General features: G+C 31.6%; 1 protein-coding gene across 34 annotated transcripts in view; it reads left to right on the top strand.

The window, feature by feature from the left end:
• Positions 1 to 21,197, top strand: part of satb1b (SATB homeobox 1b) — a 209,358-nt gene that overhangs the window by 81,482 nt on the left and 106,679 nt on the right. For 29 of the 34 annotated variants that reach the window (XM_073925260.1, XM_073925250.1, XM_073925254.1 and 26 more), the window contains one exon: positions 16,603 to 16,841. In XM_073925260.1, coding sequence (XP_073781361.1) covers positions 16,631 to 16,841 — 211 coding nt within the window. In that variant the 5' untranslated portion in view covers positions 16,603 to 16,630. Of the gene's footprint in view, positions 1 to 14,890; positions 15,644 to 16,602; positions 16,842 to 21,197 lie in introns of those variants that run through there. The other 5 variants (XM_068214003.2, XM_073925251.1, XM_005158432.6 and 2 more) reach the window with 2 other exon arrangements.

The following is a 21,197-nucleotide window of genomic DNA, read 5'->3' as shown; positions in this document are numbered from 1 at the left end:
TTGTCCTGTTGTAAGTGACAGCAATCAAGGAGGGGAAAGCTAAAATTCCTCACCTCCCAGAACTTCTTGGTTGGTCTGTGTTTGATTCCTGTCGAAGCATTAATCGTCTTTACCACAGCGGTAATGAGCGCTAGGGTGAAATAACAGCTCAGCAAAGAGAAGAATTATACTTGTGGTTAGAGCACGGTAAATACCTGTTTAGCTGCCAGCGTATGCATTTATTAGACTGTCGCCAGCAAATAAGAGGTCTGTCTCGTTTTTTAATATGTGGCTGCTTGGAGATTCCACCCTCTCTTTTTTTTGGAAAGACATTTCTAATAGTTAGGAAAGGTAACAATGAATCAGAGACTTCTGATGATGACAAGCTCCAACCAGTTTGGGGGGGGGGAAAAAGAAGAAAGGAAAATTGAGGATTGTTTGCGCATACTTGGGCTCTGAGTCAAGCATGTAAAACGGCAGACGATCACATGCAACTTCAGAATAATTTAGCAACTTTTTTTCTAGCGATTTGCATACATCAGCAGCGATTTTCGACGGTCGCGGTAAAATCCGCATCTTAATTCCTGAAGCGCTCTCTCTCTCTCTTTCTCCTTGCTTTTTTTCAACTGGTTATTTATGTGTGTGCGTGTTTATCAGCTTTTAAGAATCATCTGCTGATTTTATTTTGCGCCACGAGACAAAGCGTCAAAAGTGCGTCATGTCGATTTGGTCATGCTCGGGCTAAATGACATTTGTGTCAAATCGCAAAAGCAATATCCTCATTCTGCGCAGCACCATCACTAATAGAATTTGAAATACGCACCTCAAAACCTTTCTTACATTTCGCATAACCCAAATTTAGACTCTCCATATGTTTTGATCTGGTGTTATTGTCTGCTATTGCTATGCTTGTCGTTATCCGATCTGTGTAGGTTTTTTCGAATCCTTTGTTCTGGTAAGGCGACACAAAGAAACAGTATGTATCAGAGGAATGCACATACTGCAAAAGATCAGGGTTTTAATACCCACCCACATACTCGCAAGAAACAATTAAAGAAGATACTCTCTTTTGCAGTGCACACACACACGCACACACACACACACACATATGCACTTGTAGAGATTTGGAGGGACGCAGATTAACGCCTTACAAATCTTTCCTTTGCAATGTAGTAGACTCAAAAGAAGGCTTTTATTTGTTGTGCGCACACACTCACGCACAGAAAAGCGTTTAAAAGAGAAGGAAGAGGTATATTGATAAAACACTGCCAATCTATTGTCAGCAGGCCTGTGATAAGCTTCACAGGACGGTTCAAGTTTGCATTCAACCTTAAGATATGCACTAAAATGATCTCAAATGTAATAAAATATTGATTTTAAATGGCATTATGGAACTTTTATATCTATTCTGTCGACTTTTCATGTTGAAAATTCAACTGGGCAGTTGATTTTTATTGAGATTTTAGTAGTTTGTGACAATATATGAAGAGCTTAGATGCAAACACCTCTAGATGCCGATTGATATTTTCTTCTAAAATTAGCATCCTGTGTGTAGGTTCAGTAATTTTACTTTTATAGGGGTAATTAGTTATTATCATCGCTTTTAAAGTGAAATAACTGAACATAAACATAGGAGGCTGAGAAAAATGCACATTTTAATAACAATTCAGACGGCGTTTAGAGGTTTTTGCATCTTTATATTGTATCAGAAATAATATATATATATGTATAGAATTAAGTGTGTCTGCTGGAAAATGCATTTTTGTCAAGTTTCTAGTCTAAATATCTACAATTTCTTAAATTTAAAATGATTTTTCATTTGTTTTTAGAAATATTGTGTCAAGTGAAGTGAAATATTCCTTAAAATAAGCAAAATAATCTGTAAAATCATTTAAAAATTCTAACCCTAGGCTGATTATTTAGCTTGTTTACATTAAAATCTCTTTAACAGTTTAACAATTTGACTTTTATTGGCATTTTAGTAGTTTAAGACAATATATTATATCAGAAAGTATATATGCATAGAATTTAGTGTGTGTCTGCTGCAAAAGAAATGCATTTTTGTTTAATTTCTAGTCCAAATATCAAAAATTTCTTAAATTAAGTAGGATTTTCTTGATGGGTAAAAAGACTTTTCTAGTTTTTAGAAATAATGTGTCAAAATAAAAGTGAGTTTTTCCTTAAAACAAACAAAATAATCTTTAAAATAATAAAAAAAATTATTAAAATAAAGCAAAAAAACAAGTTTATTTCGCTTATCCCTTTGCATATTGGTGAATCAATTAGCTTGTACATTAAAATCTCTCTTAATTATGACATACTTCTAAAAACAAGACAATATTTTTACTTTTAACAATGTGATTTTTTATTGACATTTTAGTAGTTTAAGACAATATATTGCATCAGAAATGATATATATTATTAGAATTAAGTGTGTACGCTGTAAAAAAAAATGCATTTTTGTCTAGTCCAAATATCTAAAACGTCTTAAATTTGGAAGGATTTTCTTGACAAGTAAGAATGTTTTTATTTGTTTTTTTAGAAATAATGTGTCAAAATGAAGTGAGTTATTCCTTAAAACAAGCAAAATAGTCTATAAAATAATCCAAAAATCATCAAAATAAGCTAAAACTAGTTTATTTTGCTTATCCCCTTGCTTATTGGCGGATTATTTAGCTTCTTTATATTAAAATCACTGTTAATTGTAACATATTTCTAAAACAAGGCAATATATTGCATCAGAAATAATATATATTAATAAAATTAACTGTGTATGCTGCAAAAAAATTTGAATTTTTGTCTAGTTTCTAGTCCAAATATCTCAAATGTATAAAATTAACAAGGATTTTCTTGACAAGACATTTTATAGAGATAGTGTGTCAAAATGAAGTAAGTTATTCTTTAAAACAAGCAAAATAATTTGTTAAAATTATCAAAAAATAATCAAAATAAAGTGAAAACTAGTTCAGTTTGCTTATTGTTGGATTTTTTTTTTGGCTTATTTACAGGAAAATCCCTCTTAATTTCTACACATTTTTAAAAATAAGACAATATTTTTTTACTTTTCTAAAAAAAAATGCTTCTTGATTTAAGAATTTTTAAATGTTCAGACTAGAAACAAGGTAAAAACTGTAAGCAAGAAAAGCATTTTTTATTTTTATTTTTTATTTTTTGTAGTGTAAAATAACTAAAAAAAGCACTGGCATTTTATTACCAGATATTATACCACAATATATTACGTCAAACTATTAAAAATGTCAATAAAAGGCAATTAAAAGTACCATAAAGCAATTTAAAAAACATTAAAATAAAAAACGTGATCCATAAAATACATAAAACTGTTCATTTTAATATATATTTTAGTGTATTATCTGTAATATTGTGTGTATACCTGTGCTGTTGTGTGAGTGAGAGTACACTGCACTCATTCTGATAGCTGTAAGCATGCTAAAATGTGCACAACTTTGTGAATGACGGGCGTTGCAAATCTGCTAAAAGTTCTGCAGGCGCTGTCTCTGCATGAGCCCACGCATTACATCTCAGCAAATCTCGGACAAAGGCATTTTCACTAGGTTTTTCTTTTTTCTCTCCCCCCCTCTCCCCGTGTGCCGCTTTAACTCTATTAATTGTTGATACGTCGCAATCCACGAGGCAGAAATTAGAGGGCTAATTATTTGCTCATGTGACGCTTGCCCCACTGCAGTGACAGAAAAGTAATTTCCCAGGCTTGAAACTAATCTCGCTTGATTGTTAGATGAAGGGATTTGTTTCTATAATTCGATAAAAGCAAGGAATAAACGGCTGATAATGTGCACGGAGGGTGTAATTGTTTTTAAATAATTAATACAGACTCCCAAAGTGCTGTCATTCGGATGTTGTGGCTGGACTTTCGCTGATATAAAAGTCTCCTTTTTTATTTTTAGCAGGTGGAAGCCACAGAGGGACTTTTACAGTGCAGGGTCGACAGTGTAGTGTACACTAGACAGAAATGACTGTGTTTACCACTTATTAAACATGTTTATTTTAGTTCTGATCTGAAAGGTGATTCAATAGGTTTTTCATTGATGCGCTGCAAAATATTCCTTTCCTACTTTGATTTTTGGTCTTGTTTCTAGTCTAAATATCTAATATTCTTTAATCAAGAAGCTTTTTTTCTAGACAAGCAAAGCATATTATGTTCTTTTAAGAAGTTATACGCTGAAATGAAGTGAGTTTTACCTTAAAGCAAGCTAAATAATCTGTCAATAAGCTAAGCAAAGACTTATTTTTGATATTAGATTACTTTGCTTACCCCATTTTCAGATTATTTAGCTTGTTTTAATAGAAAAACTCTTAAATTTGGTATATTATTATTAATATTATTAATATTATTATTATTAATTATTAATATTATTAATTATTAATATTTGTCATTTGTATAAAAAAACTACTTGATTTAAGAAATTTTAGATATTTAGACAAGAAAAGACCAAAAATCAAAGTATCAAAGCGTTTATTTGGCTGATACACAAATATTATTATTTTTGGAAATGATCTGAAAGGTGATTTAATAGGTTTTCTAATGATGCGCTGCAAAATATTCCTTTCCTACTTTGATTTTTGGTCTTGTTTCTAGTCTAAATATCTAATAATCTTAAACCATGAAGTATTTTTTTAGACAAGCAACACATATCATGTTGTTTTAAGAAATTATATGCCGAAATAAAGTGAGTTTTAGCTTAAAGCAAGCTGAATAATCTGTCAATAAACTAAGCAAAGACTTTGATTTGTTATTAGATTACTTTGTTTACCCCATTTGCAGATTATTTAGCTTGATTTAAAAGAAAAACTCTTAATTTTGGTATATTATTTCTGAAATCAAGACAATATTTGTCATTTATATATAAAAAGCCGCTTGATTTAAGAAGTTTTAGATATTTAGACAAGAAAAGACCAAAAATCAAAGTATCAAAGCGTTTATTTGGCTGATACACAAATATTATTATTTTTGGAAATGATCTGAAAGGTGATTTAATAGGTTTTCTAATGATGCGCTGCAAAATATTCCTTTCCTACTTTGATTTTTGGTCTTGTTTCTAGTCTAAATATCTAATAATCTTAAACCATGAAGTATTTTTTTAGACAAGCAAAACATATCATGTTGTTTTAAGAAATTATATGCGGAAATAAAGTGAGTTTTAGCTTAAAGCAAGCTGAATAATCTGTCAATAAGTTAAGCAAAGACTTTGATTTGATATTAGATTACTTGGTTTACCTCATTTGCATATTATTTAACTTGTTTTGAAAGAAAAACTCTTAATTTTGGTATATTATTTCTGAAATCAAGTCAATATTTGTCATTTATATAGAAAAAGCTACTTGATTTAAGAAGTTTTAAACATTTAGACAAGAAACAAGACCAAAAATCAAAGTAAGCAAAGTGTTTATTTGGCTGATACACAACTACTATTATTTTAGGTCTGATCTGAAAGGTGATTCGGCAGGTTTTCTATTGGTGCGCTGCAAAATATTCCATTCTTACTTTGATTTTTGGTCTTCTTTCTAGTCTAAACATGGAATATTCTTAAATCACAATGCATTTTCTAGACAAGCAAAGCATATTATGTTGTTTTAAGAAATTATGCGCCAAAATAAAGTGAGTTTTACCTTAAAGTAAGCTAAACAATCTATCAAGAAGCTAAGCAAAGACTTAGATTTGACTTTAGATTATTTTGCTTACCCCATTTGCAGATTGATTAACTTGTTTTAAAAGAAAAACTCTTAATTTTGGCATATTATTTCTGAAATCAAGACAATAAGTATCATTTGTATAGAAAATGTTTCTTGATTTAAGAGGTTTTAGATATTTGGATTAGAAAAAAGACCAAAAAGTAAGAAAGGTATTTATTTGGCTGAGATACAAATGTTAGAAAACCTGAGGGTTAAAAAAACATCAAAATACCAAGAAAATCAAGTTCAAATGAAGTTCTCAGCAATAGTAATCAAAAATGACTATATTTACTGTATGAAATGTACAAAATGTCTTAATATTCAATACTTAATATATTGTCAATATCCATAATCATGACCAAAACAGTCTATTTTTGGCTATTCCCTCTAATATACCTGTGCAGCATACAGTACACACTGGTTTTTGTGGTCACACGAATAATCTAAATATAAAACAGGCTACAGAATTAGACTTCCTCTCCCCCCTCTTGGCCTCGGTCTGTTTATTTTTATTTAATTTTTTATTTAATACACTTACGAATCATGTGAGTGGTGCACAGTCATCCGCAAACTAAAACAGCTCCTCTATTCTGCCTCGAAAAAATGTGCCAGCGAGCGATATTTAGAGACTTTAATGAGTTCCACGTTTTCGTGTGTTTCCAGGAAATGTTTGTTTTTGAACGCAGCCGTCTTGGTGTTTTAATGGAGATTTGTATACTGCCCATTTGCACTCCGCATTGATTGGGAGTCTCCGTTCGGTATGTGGCGGGCACTGATGACTCTACCCCATGCTGTTTGTGTTATCAAACTGCCGAGATGCTCTTGGCTCTGATTTATAACACTAGCTCAAATAATCTTGTTAATGCACATTTAACATTGCGGAAGTGGCAAGCACATAGACTAAACAACACCTACGCGTGCGAGCAGTCAGAATAGCGCTGGTGAAATGTGCCGAGTGATAAACTGCCTCCAGTGGAGCTAAAAAAGAAGGAAAAGCGCACTGTCTTGTTGTCATTTTAAGGGTTTCTAACTTCGGATGTACACTTGTGTCACTATTCCAGGGAAAATGCTGAATAAATGATGCAACGTTTTGAGGATCCTATCAAATTTTGATGCTATATAAAGTTTCTTTATTTAGTTTTAAATAAAATCTAGTCTACATAAAGCTGGTTTAATCCTTAAAAATCCTCTTTAAATTATGACCAAATGTTTCGGTTTATATCTCAAATTTGGACTCCCAAAAATTCTCTTTTATGAAGTAGTATAAATATAAAATCACATTAAGATGTGTGATTTAAATATGACCAATATTTAATCTGATTTCAGTATAAACTGACATGAAATGAAGCTTAAGTTTTAATTTTGGATACACAAATATTACCTGAAAATGTTAAACATCTACATTTAATAATGTTATTAAAATATGAACAATATTTTATTAGATTTACGTATAAGCTGGCGTTAAATAAAGCTTAAGTTTTAATTTTGGCTACACTAATATTACCTGAAAATGTTAAACATCCACGTTTAATAATGTTATTAAAATATGCCAAATATTTCATCTCATTTCAGGAGAATTTGACATGAACTGAAGTTGGAGCCTTCATTTTGGATGCACAAATATTACTTGAAAGCATTAAACATCCTCATTCAATAATGGTTTTGAAATATGACTAATATTTGATCAGATTTCAGCATAAACTGACATGAAATGAAGCTTGAGGCTTAATTTTGGATACACAAATATTACTTAAAAGTATTAAACATCCTCATTGACTAATGTTATTTTTAAAATGACTAATATTTTATATAAGTTCAGTATAAACTTGCATTTCAAATATGGAAACCCAAATATTCTTATATACATAATTATATTATTATATACACAACTAAATATCCACATTAAATAATGTGATTAAAATATATCAAACATTTGGATACATGATGATCAATAATAAATAAATAACTGAATAAATAAATAAATAAATATGCACACATGATAATAAATAAAAATGCACAGATGATAAGAAAAACATAAATAAATATGCACACATGATAATAAATAAATACATAAATAAATAAATAAATATTTACACAATAATAAATAAATATATATGCACATGATAATAAATAAATAAATATGTACACATGATCATAATAAATAAATAGATATGCACACATGATTATATATATGTATATTTATTATATATATATATATATATATATATATATAATAAATATACATATATATATATATATATATATATATATATATATATATATATATATATATATATATATATATATATATATATATATATAATTTATTTATTCATTTATTTAATAATATGTGTTGATATTTATTTAGTTATCATTTATCATATTTATCATAACACATAACAATAAATCAATAAATAAATATGCACACATGATAATAATAAATAAATAAATAGATATGCAATAAATAAATAAAAATACACACATAATAATAAATAAATATACACACATGATAATAAATAAATAAATAAATAAATATGCACACATAATAAATAAATAAATAGATATATAAATAAATATGCACACATAATAAATAAATAAATATACACACGATAATAAATAAATAGATAAATATATAAATAAAGACACACACATAATAAATAAAGATGTACACATGATAATAAATAAACAAATAAATAAATAGATATACACACATGATAATAAATAAATAGATAAATATATAAATAAATACGCACACATAATAATAAATAAATAGATATAATACACACATGATAATAAGTAAATAAATAAATATGCACACATGATAATAAATAAATAAATAGATTTACACACATTATAATAAATAAATAGATAAATAAATAAATAAATATGCACACATGATAATAAATAAATAAATATGCACACATGATAATAAATAAATAAATAGATAAATATGCACACATGATAATAAATAAATAGAAAAATAAATAAATAAATACGCACACATGATAATAAATAAATAAATAAATAAATAAATAAATAAATAAATAAATAAATAAATAAATAATCACACATGATAATAAATAAATAAATAGATTTACACACATTAAAATAAATAAATAGATAAATAAATAAATATGCACACATGATAATAAATAAACAAATAAATAAATATACATACATGATAATAAATAAATAAATAAATAAATAATTAAATATGCAAACATGATAATAAATTAGTAAATATGCACACATGATAATAAAAATAAATAATTTACACACATTATAATAAATAAACAGATAAATAAATAAATATGCACACATGATGATAAATAAATAGATAAATAAATAAATATGCACACATGATAATAAATAAATAAATAAATAAATACATAAATAAATAAATTAATTAATAAATAAATAAATAAATAAATAAATAAATAAATAAATAAATAAATAAATAAATAAATTATTAATTTCTTTATCATTATTAAAGCTCTTGTTCTGTTAATCATATTGCATATATGCACACACACATAGTGCTAGCTTCCAACTGTTTATCCATATCGATATTTCCGCCTGATTTAATATATGCACTTTGTTTAATTGATATACACCAATGCATTTAGATGGATGTTAAGTGATATTCTTGACTTGAATAACAATCATCAGTGTATTCGTATCCAATATTAGCGCTGCAGATATTGGCATTTTAAACTCTTCAATTGTGTTTACCCTTCTTTAAATAGGCGAGAGCTGAATTATAAGCACAGTTGATCAAATCATTTCTGCTCTGTGAATCTGCATGCCCTTCTGTATGTCAGAGTTGCTGGTGTTGGGCGGTGTGTGTGTATGTGCCAGGGCTCTTGGCAGTGTCTGCACCTGTTGGCAGCATCAGGACCCTCCTGGCAAGGCCGGCAGAAATTGTGTGATGCTCTTGTACGAGTGCAGAGGAGACTGCAGCCACAGCACGTCAACATGGCCGACACACTCCCCTCACCACAGCGCTCGATCCACGTTTTACATTTTACTGCAAAATGGGGACCAAACATGAACCAAACAAATCTCGTTTGTCCTGCTGGAATCCATTGATGCACTGTAAACAATGCTTGGTTCCTCAAAATCGATTTAACTTATTAGTTTCTACAAATTTAAGTGGACTGAACGTAAAACAATTAAGTTGTCCCCCTATAAAACTCAATAATTGTCTTGGTTTAGCTCATTTTAAGTAGTTTGACCAAGCATCAATATTATGAGTATACACTAAAAACAGCTAGGTTCCACACTGTTTCTTAATGTTGTCCCTACTCGATTAAGTTAATGTAGTGGTTTTTACAAACTTAAGTCGATTGAACATAAAACAATTAAGTTGACCCCTATAAAACTCAAGAATTGTGTTGTTTCAGCTCATTTAAAGCAGCAAACATCATTTTTTTGAGTATACACTGTAAAAAATGTAGGGTTCTGCAGCTTCTTCATGTTGGCCCAACTTAAATCGATTAAGTTAATTTAATGTTTTTCACAAAAATTTAAGTGGATTAAACATAAAAAAATTAGGTCCCCTCGCCCTTCAGAAAAAAAGTCAGGAATTGTGTTGTTTCAGCTCAGTTTAAGTAGTTTGAACAAGCACAAACATCATTATTTTGAGTTTGCACTGTAAAAAATGTAGGGTTCCACAATTTCTTCATGTTGGCCCAACTTAAATCGATTAAGCTAACATAATGGTTTTCACAAATTTAAGTGAATCGAACATAAAACAATTAAGTTGCCACCCCCCCCCCCTCAAAAATGTCAAGAATTGTGTTGTTTCAGCTCATTTTAAGTAGTTTGAACAAGCAGCAAGCAGCATTATTTTCAGTATACACAGTAAAAATGTATGGTTCCACAGTTTCTTTATGTTGTCTCAACACAAATCGATTAGGTTAACGTAATGGATTTTACAAATTTAAGTGAATTGGACATAAAACAGTTAATTCCCAACCCCTCCAGAAAAAACTCAAGAATTGTGTTGTTTCAGCTCATTTTAAGTAGTTTGAACAAGCAGCAAGCATCATTATTTTGAGTATGCATGTAAAAAAATGCTAAGTTCCACAGTTTCTTCATGTTGGCCCAACTTAAATCGATTAAACTAACATAATGGTTTTCACAAATTTAAGTGAATCTAACATAAAACAATTAAGTTGCCCCCCCCCCCTTCAAAAAATGTCAAGAATTGTGTTGTTTCAGCTCATTTTAAGTAGTTTGAACAAGCAGCAAGCATCATTATTTTGAGTATGCACTGTAAAAAATGCTAGGTTCCACAGTTTCTTCATGTTGGCACAACTTAAATCGATAAAGTTAATGTGATGGTTTTTACAAATTTAAGTGGACTCAACATAAAAAAAAAATTAAGTTGCCCCCCCTACAAAAAAACTCAAGAATTTTGTCGTTTCAGCTCATTTTAAGTAGTTTGAACAAGCAGCAAGCATCATTATTTTGAGTATACACTGTAAGAAATGTTGGGTTCCACAGCTCTTAAATCAATTAAGTTTTAAGTGGATTGAACATAAAACAATTAAGTTGTCCCAAAAATTCTTAGGAATTGTGTCGTTTTAAGCTCATTTTAAATATTTGATCAATTTTTAGTGTAGGAGCAGGGATAAAACCTTTAGTTTGATATGAATGTCAGGACTTTACTAAAGGTCATACGTTTCGCTTAAAACAGCATCGCTTTTGTCACATTAAAAAAAAAAAAAGAAAAAGAAAGATCTGCTTCTCTAGTAAGTTAGTCATACTAGTTTTGGCCAAAATCGAAGAGCGTCGCTGCTGCGCCACCCAAAGTGTTACACAAGGACTATAACATCTCCACAGAGGAAACAAGCTCCGTGCAAATTCACATCAATGCCGGAAATGTGCTCAGCACTGTGCGGATGACACTCAAACAGTGCATTCATATGCATTGTTCAAATGGAAATTAATTAAAATATAGAAATGTTTAGTTATGGGAAAAGGATTGATGCATATTTTGGCGACCCCTTCAAATGCATCCGCTTTTTTTTTTTTTTTTTTGCTTTTACATTTCCTGTTTTTAACTGCAGTAGTACTTATTGTTCTCATTCAGCACATGTGTTGATTTCATTTAACTTCATATCACCTTCAGCTTCATGCCTATACATGCACACACCCGGCGTTAAAAACATATTTCACTGTCTGCACTGTAATTAATTATTGGGCCTATTAGTCATAATAATTGTTGATTCTGGCATAGGCATGTGCTTGGTTACCTATAAACCAAATACATTTGTTTAAATAATATGTATTATATATAGTTAGAATTATTAGCCCTTCTGTGTGTTTTCTTTTTTAATTATTTCTCAAATGATGTTTAACAGATCAAGGAATTTCTCAAAGTATTTCCTATAATATTTTTTCTTCTGGAGAAAGTCTTATTTGTTTTATTTCGGCTAGAATTAAAGCAGTTTTTAATTTTTTTAAATACTATTTTAAGGTCAATATTATCAGCCTCCTTAAGCAATTTATTTTCAATTGGCTACAGAACAAACCACTGTTATACAATGACTTGCCCAATTACCCAAACCTGCCTAATTAACCTAGTTAAGCCTTTAAATGTCACTTTAAGCTGAGCACTAGTACTGTGTCTTCAAAAATATCTAGCCAAATATTATATACTGTCATCATGGCAAAGAAATCAGTCATTAGAAATAAGTTATTAAAACTATTAAGTTTACAAATGTGTTTGTCATTAAATATTACATTAATTCTGACTGCATATATATATAATTATTTTTAAACAATGAACTATTGGCCTCTCTGTATTTACTGTAATATTTATAACTCCTTTGCTGCTATATTAATATACTTATATAATTACTAACAGAGATGTTTAGTTTGTAAGTCAGCAGTGAGTACAGGTCTTTGAACGTCACTCTAACCATTCAGGATGTGGTGTTACTGCAAAACCAGCACAGGTGATCACATCTGACCCTTGCACATCATTCTGCATGCTGGTGTCTTGTGTTGTTCGGTTTTTTTCTAACACATTCAGTGTGGCTGTGGCATTGTTTTTGTAACATTTTACAATATGGTTGTATCAGATAATTTTAGATGTTGTATTTACTGACATGAGCTATGCAATCATTGCAGCATTTATTAATCTATGTTAACATTAGCTAATGAAAATACAGTCAGTGCTTGTTAACTTAACTAGTGTTAACAAGCACTTTGGATTTTCTGAATGCATTAGTAAATGTTGAAGTATGATTTATAAATGCTGTGCAAGTATCTTTTTTTTTAGTTCAGGTTAATAAATACATTAACTAATAAGATCTTGTTGTAAAGTGTGGCCCTTTTTATATATACAGGCCCGTAGCAAGGGGGTTTGGGTGGTTTGAAAGAACCTCCCACCAACACCACCACTGAGTCCAGAGTTTGACCCCCTATATAAACTCATTTGTCCTTTTTTTGACAGTATGCCATCAAAAATTGTGAAAATAACTCATAGAAAAAGGCTTTAAGACAAGCTAAATGTTTAGTTATTTAAATTAACAAATTCTGATGGAGGAAATGAGCTGGCCAGTGTGTTTTTTACCTACAAGCTACAGTTTAAAATTTTTTTTACTTGGCTTTTAATAAGTTTTAACAGATTTCTATTTTTTTAATGATGCATAATAGTAAATTTGGATTTTCATACTACTTTATTTAAAATGTTTAATGTAAAATTCTAATCTCATACACATTACTTATAAAATTGTAATAGCTTACAGTTTAAACTCACCTTTCTTAATAAACACTTTGTGGTAAAATAGTATAATAAGCACTTTGACAAGTAGGAAATATTTTTGTTGCTTTAAAGTGTGGTTATGATCACCATTCGACAAGCTGATTATGCAGCAAAGATTAGAGCTTTAAATGTTACTAAAATGCAGTATTTGAACCTCATAATTTAATAGAAATTGAGGAGAATAACTGCAAAAAGCTCCAATATTTAAGAAAAAGAACTAGCCCATTCAAAAAGCTGGCTACGGGCCTGATATATATATATATATATATATATATATATATATATATATATATATATATATATATATATATATATATATATATATATATATATATATATACACATACATACAGTATAAAGAGTTTAGATGCAAAAACTTCTAAATGCCATCTGAAATTTTTCTCTAAAATGAGTATTTTTATCAAGCTCCTGTGTGTATGTCCAGTAATATCAATTTTATAAATTTTAAGTCATTTTACTAGTCTTTAAAGTCAAATAACTCAGCATAAACAAAGGAGGCTTAAAAAAATATTCATTTTCGATAGAAATTTCAGACGGCATTTATATATATATATATATATATATATATATATATATATATATATATATATATATATATATATATATATATATATATATATATATTTAAGAGATTAATAGTTTCATAATAAATAATATTGATAATTAATTGTCATTTTTATGCTATTCACCACACGTTTTTACTTTGAATACAAACGTGCATTCTTTTATGCTGGTATCACATACCGAAATTTGATCTGTTTGTGTGTGCTGAGGGTTGGACGTTTGCTGTCACCTGCTTCATATGTGTGTGTGCGTGCGTATGCCTGTGTATGTGTGTGTCATGCACCAGCATCGCTGACAGATGGCGTGTCCTTTTGCTTTAAGAAATATTGTACTCTCGAGGCTCTTTCGCAACTTTTTTAAACACAACCGCGACAAAAAGAATCTGCTATAATATGATCATCACACTCGATCATGTGATCCTCCGCGTTTGCTTTCATCCCTCCGATTCCAGGCATCATCATCCCATCATTAACAGCTTAACACACACACACACACACAAAATATCAGCAACAAAATCCACACAAGGATCGCCTGTTTTGTTCGAAAACTAAACGCATTACTGATTTTATGATATCGCATGTGCGTGCGTCCTGTACGCGCGTGTGTATACAGATTGTGTGTGTGTGTGTGTCAGTAATAAATGCAGAACCGCCTCACTCTAATCAAGCTGATTAAAAATTCCTGCGCGCTTGCAGGCGGAAATCCACCATCATCATCATCCTCATCCTCCGGCACTTTTACTTTTTTCGCATTGACCATCCTCCTCCAGGACAGCGGGAGCATCCCCCCCAAAATCCGTCTTCAATCGCGTCGTTTAGCTGGTTTAGAGATGAGGAGAAGCGGCAGGCAGCGCGGAGAGGGAGGGATGAGCCGATGCAACTCATAATTTAATGGGGACAGAGAGAGAGAGAGAGAGAGAGGGAGAGAGAGAGACGCACACACATACACACACAGAAAGAGAGAGGGAGACAGAAGGGAAACAGAAAGAAAAGGACCGAGCGCGAATGTTACAAATGTAACAACAAACGGAAGATAGAATGTAACGCGGGCGCGCTTCTGGAATGCGCGGATGCTTTGATGCTTCGTTCGACGTTCGAAAGTGTATCGCGCACTTTTAAAGCGGCTTTGGATCCGCGTACGGGCTCGAGATGAGACGGCAGGTCGCCGGGGCTTCGTGCTGTTGTTCTTCGGCTAGATGAGAGGCGATCCACGAGCGCTTTCTGTTCCCGTAGGCTCGTATTGTTGACGCTCGAATGGGATGCGTTGGGAACGCTGCCGTTGCGCTGGACGTGATCGTAAACTCCATTGAACTCTACAGACTCGCCGGAGCTCGTCGCATTTCGGTGTGATTGCGTGCAATCGCTGTTATTTTAATAGATCACATCTCGTTTTAAAGTACTTTACTGTTCGTGTTTGTGTATTAAGCGATGCAATTAATGATTTTAGCGTTGGTGTTGGCGATCTGGAAGTTTTGCGTACTTTAGAATAGAAATAGCTGTCATAAAACTGAAATCCGAGGGAAGTTTGTGCTGCTCCTGGCAAAACTTGAAGTCGCTGTTCATCCTCAGCTCCTTATATGCTTGTCTTAAAGTGGTAAGTTAAATTTTGGTTGTTTTAAAATATTTCTTTTATAGATTTTTCAGTCTAAAAGGAGAAATTCAATTATTTAATTTTATTAAATGCATCTAAAACAAGACACAGATTTTATTGTACACGACTAAATCAACATGCATTAACTTATATGTCAACAAAAGTCATTTTCAGGGTCAGAACTATAAGCTTTTTTTTTTTTTTTACTGACACATTACTTTTGTTAGTGGTTGTGATTTTTAAAAGTGACTCCACAAAAGTGTATTGGTTAGTTTATATGTTTATTTTGTGTACGTTATCTATTCCAGTTATATTGGTTTTTTCACAATGTCACCCAAGTTCATCGGTTGTTCAGTGCTGTGGAATTCATTGTTGCATGTCTGATGTCTTGTTTGGCCTGTTTGATGAAATCTAACCCCGTCTGTCATGGTGTCTGGTGCAATGTTCCTTTATCGCTGCTGTGAATGCGATAAAGCAAGGTGCACGTCTCTCTCTCTGTGTCTCTCTTTTTTTTCGGATAATCCCAGGTCATTCCTTTGTTTTGACTTTTTAGAAAAACTTTTTCAGTGTGTGCGTCACTATATTTTACACTATAAAATCTAAATATTTTTTAAACACATAAACACAAGATCTGCTAAATATTTCACCGGCCGTCCCTCTTGTATAAATTCATTGTACGCTGCGCTGATGATCACTCAAGTGGACTCCTCTGCACGTTAATGCGACTGTACAAAAACTAGCTTGTTTGCTCTCTCCACATGGGATTCTGCAGTGGGTTAGACATGCATAATACATGCTCCTAAGAATGGGAATGTGATCGTTGCATGAAACATTGTAAATGCCATGTAACATTAGGCTTGATTTGACATTTCAGGAAGAGAGTCTTTGCTTCGGTGCTCTTTATTACTGTAAGTTATTTTTCTGACTCCTGATCTTCTAATGCCACAGCTCTACTGTTTCAGGTGACAGTGAGCAGTGGTGCTGAGAACCATGGAGCATCTCAGCGAAACATGCCTGGGGAAGGAGAACTGCGAGATGGTCAACAGTTTGAACGACAGCAAGGGCCCTCCGGCTAAACTGGCCCGTCTGGAGCAGAACGGGAGCCCACCGGGTCGCTCTCGTCTGGGCAGCACTGGAGCCAAGCTCTCCGGCGTGCCCTTTAAACCCCCTGGACATCATCTGAAGGCCTGCCACAAGAGGGGTGAGTCCGCTTTTATTACCAGCCTGTCCTAGGATAGGATTCCAGTGAAAAGAGATTTGTCGGCCCACTTGAGAGGAACGTTAACATTTACATGCGTGCATTTAGAGGACACTGTTATTCAAAGCAACTCGCACAAGTTATGCTGAGAGAGAATATGCTGTAAACTACTGCTAGATACACAGTTATAAAAAAGAATTAAAATCAATCTAAAAACTGTACAAAATAACTAATCATGATAATATTTCAAAATAACTCAGTATAAAAAATAATAATATAGTTATTTTGCAATATACACTGTATAATGCTGGGTTCCACACAGTTCCTTTATGTTGTCCCAAAAAAAATTTAAGTTAACTTAATTGTTTTCACAAATTTAAGTAGATTGAGCATAAAACAATCAAGTTGTCCTCCAAAATAACTTAAGAATCGTGTTGTTTCAACTCGGTAGTTTAAACACACAGCAAAAAGTAATTTTTTTGGAGTGTGCTAGTATTCAGATTAAACAATGATTTAAAAAAATTAATTAATAAAAAAAATATATATGTATATATATATATATATATATATATATATATATATATATATATATATATACATTTAATATATATTTATTAAACAATTTTAGCATATATATATATATATATATATATATATATATATATATATATATATATATATATATATATATATATATATATATATATATATGCTAAAAGTGTTTGAATGGTTTTAGCAAAGAAAGTAAACAATAACATTAACTAGAACAGAAAGAGTACAAAGGCCATTTCACAATACACAGTGTTGGACACAATATAATGCAATATCATCAAGAAGGCATTTAAAAAAGTTTAAATATAATAAATAAATAATTTACAGAGAAGTGTGTAGGATCCGCAACTCGGCGTATGCCAAACCAGTTCGCCCTATAAAGAGTTACAAGTCAGCATCACTTATATAAAGACTAATTAGATTTAAATTGTTCATTTATTCATTTTCCTTCGGCTTAGTCTCTTGATCCATCAGGAATCGCCACAGCAGAACGAACCACCAATTTATCCAGCAAATGTTTTACACAGCGGATGCCCATCCAGCTGCAGCTCTGTAAACTCCACACAGAAATGCCAACTTGACTCAACCAGGACTCGAACCTGGGATTGTTTGCTGTGAGGCGGCAGGGCTAACCACTGAGCCGCAGTGTTGCCCTTTAATTGGATTTCAGATTTTAAAAAATATGTTTTGTTTGTTTGCCAACCCATATCTCAATTCTTCCATGGGCAGCACATAACTAAAACTCCTAATCCAGGTTTCAAAAACAGACACGAAATCTGAATTCCAATTTTGTAAAATTATTTTTTTTTTTTGCTAATATCATATTCGAATATACTGCCTGTGATAAATATATATTTGTCACCTATTTCTGAGGTGTCTTGAAAGATGCCCAATTTCAGCTTTTATACACTTCAGATTTAAATTTAAAAATGTTTTGCCAAAATTGAAAAAATTTTATGGCTTGCCCAGAATGAGTGTACCTTTGGAAATTTTACATTTATTGCACAAACTTCTTAAGAGGCCTGAATAATACTGACTTTAAAAATACTTTGGAAAATGCTTTGCTCTGTTAAACAGCACTTAGCATTTAAAAAAAAAGATTTCAATGCCTTCAATTTATACATACGAGTTATGGCTACAAATTATGAGGACAAAGCAAAGATGCAAAATAATTTGCATATTTTTTGACAGCAATACAACCACCAATGTTTCTGCTGGTATGTTATGTGCTTACTGTTAGAACATTTGCATTTGTTTTTAGCAAACGGTCACTGCTGTGAGTTTAGAATGTCAAAGAAAACCTTTTACACAACCTAATCCTCGTTATTATTGTTATTATAGGTATCTAGTTTGATTTTAGGTATCTAGTTTGATTTTTTAAAGAATTATTATTGTTTATTCCACCAATGGGTCAAGGCAAAACTGTCTGCATCAAATTAAATAAATAAAACAAGTGGTTTTATATAAATGGATATCCATATTAAGTGCAAGTAAATTTTCTACTTTAAATACATTTAGTAAAAATAAAAGAAGTATATAGAGTCAAACCCAAAGTTATTTACACCCCTGACAAATTTTAACTAAGTTACCCTTAAAAGATAATACGACAATGTACAAGAGGCTCGGCCTGTGCAAATAAAATCAAAATCTGGATTTATTAAACATTTTAACTTGATTACGATTAATGAACGTTAATTTATTTGTTCATTCATTCATTCATTCATTCATTCATTCATTCATTTATTTTTTGCCCTCAGTTTATTTTCATATTAAAAGTAGAAAATAAGCAGTATCTCTTCTAAATAAAATAACTCTTGTATATGCTGTATATTATATATTTAACAGTGCATTTCTTGCATCTTCTGTAAACAAATATTTTAATGTAAATAATCATTTTAATGTAATGGAAAATTTGCCGCCTCAAGGCATCTCTGGTGCAAAGTAAGGCTCAAGAATGGGTCCATCATCCTACGATGAGATCAGATGTGGCTGCAAACTGGCAGCAGAAGTATAAATCAGCCTCAGACTTTAAAGGCTGATTTTGTACTTTCGCATCGAGTGATCACCGGGGACCCTCGGCGCTTGCCTTGCATGTTGTTTGTGTTGCTCTGCAATAACACTTCCGAAACACTAGCTGGCAGCGGGTCTTTATGTTCCTCCATGTCGAGTTTCTTTGCGGGTGTTTTGTTTTTTCCGAATGCTACCTTAATGTACAAGAAGCTAAAGCTGGCTCATTTAGAGACAGGAACTGGTGGACGGGCAACAACTTTTATCGGTAAACACAAAACAACAGTTTCATCTTGAGTTACCCCACGGGACTCAAATGCTTTAAAACACTCCAATAGCTCGCTGCTGTCAGCACTACCAAATGGACCAATCACAGAGCTTGCGCTATGCGTGGTCGAAACGTATAGTTACATTTTTAAGAGGTGTGCGTGTATGCGAAAGCGCGAAGGCTGCGCTGAACTTTACGCGTGCGCTCGATGCAGAAGTATAAATCAGCCATAACAAAGTAGAGTCACATGACCGCTCATGGTAAGGAAAATAATCAAACAAATCAACCAGGGTAAATTAGATTGATTATAGGTTGTGAATGTCGATTTCGATTATTTTTTTCGATTAATCACCCAGCCCTACAAGAGGCATCGTGGAAAAACAAACATATTTTTCAGCTTTTATTTACATTTGCACAAAGAGGTAGAGGAATGAATAACATCAGGCATGCCCAAATGCAAAAACTAAACAATCTCATTCATTCAGATTTGTACTAATAAAAACATAAAAGGATGTAAGCAAGGTATTTTGAATGCTAGGTGGCAAATAATAAATAATTTATAATAGTTTAATTAGTATTTCCGAGTATCAACTGTGATTGTTAAACCATCATTCTTGTCATTAATAAGCCTGTTAATACTTTTTCTTTAGATAAACTCTTCAGTAGATGATCACTACAAGGTGGTCTTCTGTAAACCAGACTGTTTAATAGTCATTATGTTTTACCCAGAAGCACTAGTGCACATTTGAACCAAGTATAACAATAGGATCCTATAATATTGACCCCTAAACCATCATTTTTTTCCCCTAAATATGCCTGTCAAGACTTTTAAGTAGATAAACTATTACTACAAGGTGGTCTTCTGTAAATCAAATGATGTGTAGTGGTGATTATGTCTTACTCAGAAGCACTAGTGCACATTTGAACTAAATATAACAATAAGATCCTATTATATTGATCCCTAAACCATCATTCTTGTCCTCAATAATCATGTCAAGACTTTTTCAGTAGATAAACTATCACTACAAGGTGGTCTTCTGTAAATGTGATGATGTGTAATAGTCATTATGTTTTACTCAGAAGCACTAGTGCACATTTGAACCAAATCTAACAATATGATCCTATAATATTTTTTCAGATCCTCTAATATTGATCCCTAAACCATCATTCTTGTCCTAAATAATCCTGTCAAGACTTTTTCGGTAGATAAACTATCACTACAAGGTGGTCTTCTGTAAATGTGACGATGTGTAATAGTGATTATGTTATACTCAGAAGCACTAATGCGCATTTGAACCAAATCTAACAATAAGATCCTATAACATTAATCCCTAAACCTTTATTCTTGTCCTAAATAATCCTGTCAATACTTTTGGATAAACTATTACTAACAGGTGGTCTTCTGTAAGTCAGACGATGTGTAATAGTCATTAAATTGAACTCAGAAGCACTAGTGCACATCAGAACCAAATTTAACAATACGATCCTATAATATTGACCCCTAAACCATCATTATTGATCCAAATTTGCCT

The sequence above is a fragment of the Danio rerio genome, chromosome 16, assembly GCF_049306965.1.
Source record: "Danio rerio strain Tuebingen ecotype United States chromosome 16, GRCz12tu, whole genome shotgun sequence".
Lineage (NCBI taxonomy): Eukaryota > Metazoa > Chordata > Actinopteri > Cypriniformes > Danionidae > Danio > Danio rerio.
Note: the sequence above shows the minus strand (reverse complement) of the source record. Positions and strands in the feature narration are given on the sequence as shown.